The sequence below is a fragment of the Trichoplusia ni genome, chromosome 1 (assembly GCF_003590095.1).
Source record: "Trichoplusia ni isolate ovarian cell line Hi5 chromosome 1, tn1, whole genome shotgun sequence".
NCBI lineage: Eukaryota > Metazoa > Arthropoda > Insecta > Lepidoptera > Noctuidae > Trichoplusia > Trichoplusia ni.
Genome location: NC_039478.1, coordinates 20,831,093 through 20,838,291, shown reverse-complemented (window position 1 = coordinate 20,838,291; position 7,199 = coordinate 20,831,093). Strand labels below are relative to the sequence as shown.

Here is a 7,199-nt window from a genome sequence, read left to right as displayed (position 1 = left end):
CTTTGTTAACTAGTCGAATAGTTTATAAAAGTTACTGGTCAGTTGTTCAGCATTCATTCGAAAGTTCAGATGTGAATTATAATGTACCCGCAATTATTATTTTCGTCTGTTTTAATTAATTTTGTTATTGCTATTGAACAGGTAAGTCGAATTATTAATGTTTTTGAGTTTAATTTTAGATTTGTTCTAGTTAGCTGTCTTTGAATCGGAAAAGTATTTGTAATCAGTTGAACCACGAGTTTTTCGCGCGTTTTCTGATCTGTGCGTGAAATGGCTTTCTCATTGAAATGACAATCCGACAGTAGTAAAAATATTTAACGAATTTGCACATTAATCCATTTCAAAATTTAAAGAAGTACAGAACTTCAATTTATTTTAGTTAAGTTAAGACGTGTCAAATTACCTGAATCAAGTGATTATTACTGAGTTGATCTGGGGGTCTGTCAGCACCTTCGTAAGGCTGTTGCAAAGTGCAAAGGTTAACGCACTCTTATCCGAGCCAAAGCCTCAAGTGAATCAAAATCGAGGATGCCTCTAACCAAACATTCCGTCATATATCGGCACCAGAAGACTTGACCGAGCAAAAACAATTGGAGATCTCTTTTCTAATATTTTTATTGTCGATCTGTTATTAAATGTGAATTGTGATGAATCTTGATGAAGTTTAAGATTAGAATCACTCATTATTTAACTCGAGAACGAGGGAATTATTATCTATCTGATAGTATGCAAGCGCAGAAGTCTTCCAAATTAGTTTAGGATTGCTGGGGTTATTTTAGATTTGGACGATTCAATGCGGGGATGTCAGATTTCACGAAACTTTAAATACAGAATTTTATTCTATTCGCGTATAGCTCGGATAAGTGAGTGTCTATATTAGAGAGACGCCGCAGATAAGTGAAGGCAGAAAAGCTGGTAGTAAGCTCTTAGGATAGTGATTTCGTTGTCATAACAGTAACAAACTTGAATGCCCAGAGTGCCCAGGTAGCCGAGTGGTTGATTTGCCGCTTTGCCAATTGGTGGGAACCACGTAAAACGACGAGCCACGGGTTCGATCCCCGCGAAGGTCAAGCGTTTGCGATTTTGGGTGTCTTTGTGCATGTAAATTGAATATTTGTGAAACCCGCCGCGACACAAGGATTAAAGTCGTTACTGCGAGAGTCGTTTTTTAAAAAAGGCTCAAAACTTCGGTTTAATGTTCCGATATCAAATTAGGGATAAAGTTTCTTCAATCACTACATATACGATTTGTATGTAAGATTGGGTGTAATACTGCATTAGTCGTTTCAGACTGATCAAATAAAAACATCGAAAAATGACAAAAAAATATATAAATAGCTTTAACAATAAAAAAAAATATATTAAATTCAGGCTACAAATGTCTTTGTTACTCAACCGATTTGTTTATCTTTACCAAGATACGGAATCTTTAGTGTCTCGAAGCTTAAGTCAAAGGCCTCTCTTTCACAGAAAAACTAGTCAAGCTATGTCTAAAAAGCACAAAACAAATTATAGGCTGTCGTATTTAGTTTTTATAGGAAGAAAGAAATACAACTGTTTTGTAGTTTTCTTGTAATTTGGACGGCGTTTTTGTTAAAGGTCGATAACCACTGACTGGTATCTTTGCTTAGCAAAAGTTGAAGAGACTTAAGATATATTTGACGACCTCCGAGCTCCGTGGTCGAGTGGCGTACACACCGGTTTCAAGGTGTCGCTAGGTCTGAGGTCCCGGGTTCGATCCCCGATCGGGTCAATGTAAAAATTCACATTTCTACATTGTCTTGGGTCTGGGTATTTGTGGTACCTTCGTTGTATCTGAATTCAATAACACAAGTGCATAAGCAACTTATGCGATGAACTGATGCAATTTATGTGATGTTGTCCGCATTTATTATATTATTATTATTATATGTTATGTGATATAAGTTATACAAGCTGTTGAACGCGGGCCCGCCCGCTACAAATTCAAAATGATCCTACGGGTTCGTAAAATCGGCATCAAAACTATCTTATGTTAATCCTGGTTATGAACTATCTGCGTACGTTTCGTCGTTTTTGCGTGAAAGGATACAAACATCCATGCATACAAACTTTCGCGTTTATAATATTAGTTAAATAGTAGGATTAGCTTAGACATATCACGAATTAAGATTTCGATTATTGACAAAAAATCTTATTAGTCTGGCGGATAGATTTCCAGGAAATATCAAATACACGACGTACTTTTTTAGCATCATCGCATAAATAAAGAAATGAGACGCTACCGTAAGTTTTAATCTCGATTGAAGCCGATGACAGTGAACTTTTACCAACAAGTGACCTTTTTAGCGACTTCCAAAATGTTTTACATTTTTTGTGCGTTTTTATTTGTTTTTTTTTATCGTTTGCAATTAAATAACGAATTTAATATTTCTTTGAAATCTACCCGAAGTATTAATTAATGTTCTTTAAGTCAAATACCCATATTACGTATTGGTATTTACAGACAAACTTACAAGTTATAAATCTTAGTACCTAAATAAGATTGAAAAATTATAGTTACACTACTAAGAGTCACTTTTAAGGTGTTACCGAGATGTAGCTATCCATACTAAAATTATAAGTGACAAAGTATCTCTATCCGTCTCTCGGCCAGTCTCGCTTTCACACCAAAACTACTGAACCGATTGTCATGGAATTTGGTACAAAGATGGTCTATCTTAAGTGTACTTCTTAATTAATCTTCTTGATCCGATCAAGTGCGACTTGGATCCACAACGCTAAGGGTTCCGTATAACAGTTCTCGAGATACAACGTAGTGACGGACCGGATTCCATTTGTAACGCTTTAAAAATATATATTAAAAATCAGCTAGCAACAAAAATACCCAACTCAGCTACCCTATTTACCAATGACCGTCGCAACTGCCCCTTAACCTTGCAAAACTCGAACACCTGAAATAGGCCTTAAGTTACATCACCCATTGTAGTCGATTACGTAACATACAATTGCCGGCACATTTCTCCAATTTCACATACAAACTGAACCATTCATTTTTCTTTTTTGTTTTTGAAAAGAACTATTGTAACGCAACTGAAAACACTTTTAGTTTAGTAAGAGGTTGTTATTTTGTTCTTTTTTGGCAATTATTATTGTTTCAATTAAGCTTTCTCGTGGATTCCATCTTGTAGTTCAAATGCGAAGGGGAATTTAGATAAAAGTTCACGCGAAAATTATTTATCTTTTTATAAGTATATAACCAAATGGAATATAGTCTCAAATTCGGTGAAACATAAACGACTCTATCAATTAACAAATTTTATAGTTTAGTATACCTATTCTAGAACATGAGTCATTTTAATCTATTAAGTCATCGGTATCGTGTCGAGTCTGGATGAGGCTGGCACAGGACCGTAGAAATTGGCACGAGAAGGGGAGGCCTATGCCCAGCAGTGGGAGGACAAAGGCTGTGGATGATGATGATGTTGCGTCATACGATTTTAGAATATTATTTTAAAGAGGTTATATATATAGACACACAGATTACAATTCCTATTAGAGATATAATTCTGCTGCAATATTGTTCACACAAAGCAACATATTATTAAACAAAAAATGGCGTACTCTAAACGAATGTTAAGAAACATAAACATAATGATTTGAATATCATGGACTAGTGATGTAGACGTATCTTAACAAAATATCCTTATAAAAAAACATTTTTTCTTTTCAGAATTCCTTAAAGCATGGGTTAAATGTGTTAAACGACAACAACAAGGCTATGATGTCGGAGTCCCGGAGTAACACGGTAAATATTAACCTCTTCTCTGCAGTCGGGTCACTTCAATAGTAGACTGTTTCGCTGCATTTGTCGCTTGGTGTATACATGGTGTTACGAAATTAACTCTTGGGATTTCATGAAAACGGAAGACCATTTGAAAATTATTTAGTTCTAACAGTATTTTACTAAAATATTTCGATTGTAAGATTAAGGCGAAGTAATATTCGACAATAATATAAATCTTTTTAATTTCTTAAAAATAATTTTACATTTTTGAACTTTCTTTTAAGTAGTCACTTTTATTATTTTCCTTTTTTTGCATTTTGAAGTGCATTGTGTGATAGGAAAAGCGAGTGATCCAGCCACTCACACAGGTTTGCACCCTTCTATTGGGTGACTCATGACTCATAAACTTATGGACAAGGTTCATTATTCAAACGTTTGCGCATAACATATGAACATCATAAAGTATGTCACTATTAACTTAATTTGCTCTTTACCTTATTATACTTAAGAGTTAATTTCGACCATCGTGTTAATGGCTTCATAACCCAATACTAACGTTACTACCCCACTCTTTTGCTTAGGGGATGTCAAAACCGAGCAGTTACAACGACTGGCATCAACACTTCTGGAAACCGGGCAAACGAGTAATTAATTTTCATAATTTCAGACATTTCTGTGTGACAAATTCCATTTAAAAGGGTTCTTGGTTTATGTAAATTTAGAAGAAAAATAACATGGCTTTGACGTCATCATTTGAATTCCACTGTAGGTCTAAAGCTATTTTTAACCAAGGGGTAATCACCACGTCTTAAAGTAATATAAATGCGGGTGTGAAAGGGAGATGCCGCTCTAAACGTGTATTGCGCTGTCACGCTTTTACAACCATAATAATATTACCTTAAGTGGTGTTGGTAGTCACTTATCACCGATTTTGTGGAAGTAAGATGCTACTCTTCACAAGTCTACAGTCACAACATTCTAACCTAAGAGGGTTGGGGTAGGTCCTTAGGCATCTTTTATTTATCGTAAAGCGTTTGGTGATCTAATTGGATTTAGGTATAATCCTCAGAATTGAATTGTAGAATAGGATTGCAATTAACAGATATTGCAAAAAATACCCAAATAGGTACTTTCATTTATCATTCAGCACAATGTGTGGTTTTCTTGCACTAATTTTCTTCCTTGCTTTATACTTTTTGTTTTCAGAAAGACTTTTTTGTGTGTTTCGTTGTAACGATTGGCTCCATTATATATTGGCTTTAGTGCATTGAAAAGGAATAATAGTAACTGAAATATGAACATAATTTTTATTTGTGTTACCACAATTGAGAAAAGTTTTATTTGATGAATAATGATTGAAGCACACTCACTGCAATTGGAATTCATATGTTGATCAGATAAAATTAGGTCTCATTATTTTATTGAGGACCATTACGTAACATATATACACATAAATTATGACATGTGAAATCTGCATAAAAATAAAATCAAATTTTAATCTGTACTCATACTTCTTTTCTTTTTATCATTCTAGACACACCAGAACGTAACATACATCGACAAGGCAGAAAACATGATACGACTCCCATCAATGAACAAGTACTACGAAGAAAAGAAATCAAAAAGGAAATCTCTGAAGAAGTCACCGAGACGAACAATACAGAAGATTATAAAGAAGAATAAAAACAAAATAAAGAAACTGTACATCATGAAGATGACAAGTTACCCGACGGTGATACCAAAAATAGCGTTCGAGAATGAACAAGAAGACTTCTCACCAAAGAAAGAAGAGACTACGACTCCTCCGAATCAGAAAAAGAAGTCTAGAAAATGGAACTCAAAACTCCCCAGGTACCCGATGCCTTTCCATCAAATGCAGACGAGAAAATCGAACAGGGACAGGAGAGGGACAAATGGTAAAAGAGAAGTGAGATCTAAGAGACAAACTAGAGATAACGCATTAATACTAAAGGATTTTGATGAAATGCAGTTTTTAAAAGGAAAGAAAGATTTTAATGTAGTGAATGCTCATTTTAAGAAATATTGGTAGGTGAATGTTGTTAGTTGTTGAAATGAATGTCTTTAAATTTATGACTCGAATGGAAATCATCAAACGTCTGGAAGCTTTTGTCCTCTCAGAATTTTTTCTCTCTTAATAAATGATTTGTGTAAGTATGAATGGTACAAGGCTTCAAAAGTATTTGGTCTTAATTAAAAGATACATCCAGAATGATAATGTGATGGGTATAGTTTTGTACACTTAGAACACCTTTATAAATGTCGTAATGAGATCTCTTTAAGATATTTCATTAGTTTTATACTTTTTTACTTTTTGAAGGAAGTAATTTAGTTTTATTTTTGTTATTACCTTTTTATATTGTAAGTAGAAGTTTTATATTGTAAAGTAAATCTCTAGCTCTGTCTTTTTCTTGATTAGCATTAAGTAATTGTAGAAAAAATATTTTTAATGATTTAATTAATTTTATAGTTTTTTTTTTATTAAATTGATATTAAATTGTATATTGGTTCTTTTATTTGGGAATAGTAAAGAAAATAAAAAAAATCATTTTGCGATTCGAAAAATCATTTTTAAGGTCCATATAAAGTAAATTGGAGTCGGCTTCCAGTCAAACCAGATCTAGCTAAATACAAGTGTTTTACGAAGAACGACTGCCTATTAGACGTCCTCAACGCAGTTACCTGAATAACATGATACCCCTTAGTAAGTCTAGATTCTAATTACGCATAACAACCATCAAAGATGTGTGTGAAGAACAGCCGGGACCCATAATTTAACTTGCCTTCCTTAACACGGGTGAACTTGTTTTGACATAGATGGTCACCCATCCACGGACCGATCGTTGCACGCGTAGCTTAACTTGAGTGATCGACCGACTTGTGCAGTATACTCAAGCTCACAAATAATACAAACCATTGTATTAAAAATCTTTATTAATATACAAAACAAAAATAATTTACATGACTTATTAAGTACTTGCAAATATTCTGCAATTAACATTAAAATGTCAAACATGACAAACACAAAGATAGATACTATCTTTTTAACTTTTACAATATACACAAAAGCTTATGTATAGAAAACATGTATATAAGTACTTCTAAAGTTAAATACGTTCTTGGACTTACTTGCTAGAGAGCAATCAACTTTGAAATCATTCATTCATGTTGAATTGGCATTAAAAATCATTAAACACAAAAATCTGTTACATATCAATATATCATCTGAGCTACAATGTTTAGTAATTTTGTGATATATATTGACAAAGGTATTGCTTGAAATACCATATTTTGGCTTAAATAGTATGAGTCAAAGGAAAATTTGATCAGCATTGCATTGGAAAGCCGACACGGCTTCCAGCTTAACTAGTTCAATAATTGGAGTAAATTTAAGACAAAGGATGCCCTGGGAATA

General features: G+C 33.7%; 1 protein-coding gene across 2 annotated transcripts; it reads left to right on the top strand.

Moving 5' to 3' along the window:
* The first annotated feature begins 38 nt into the window (after positions 1 to 38).
* Positions 39 to 6,117, top strand: LOC113498860. Of its 2 annotated transcripts, XM_026879009.1 has the most exons (4): positions 39 to 141; positions 3,713 to 3,787; positions 4,348 to 4,410; positions 5,301 to 6,117. In XM_026879009.1, exons 1-4 carry the CDS (start codon positions 82 to 84, stop codon positions 5,814 to 5,816), a joined length of 714 nt encoding a protein of 237 aa, XP_026734810.1. In that variant the 5' UTR covers positions 39 to 81; the 3' UTR covers positions 5,817 to 6,117. The 2 variants fall into 2 exon arrangements, with proteins under 2 accessions (XP_026734810.1, XP_026734817.1); XM_026879016.1 differs by lacking the exon at positions 4,348 to 4,410.
* Positions 6,118 to 7,199: the final 1,082 nt, after the last annotated feature.

Coding starts and splice junctions, on each gene's coding strand:
- LOC113498860 (XM_026879009.1), top strand. CDS start 82: ATGTACCCGCAATTATTATTTTCGTCTGTTTTAATTAATTTTGTTATT. Junction 142..3,712: donor TTGTTATTGCTATTGAACAG/GTAAGTCGAATT, acceptor TTTTCTTTTCAG/AATTCCTTAAAGCATGGGTT. Junction 4,411..5,300: donor TCTGGAAACCGGGCAAACGA/GTAATTAATTTT, acceptor TTATCATTCTAG/ACACACCAGAACGTAACATA.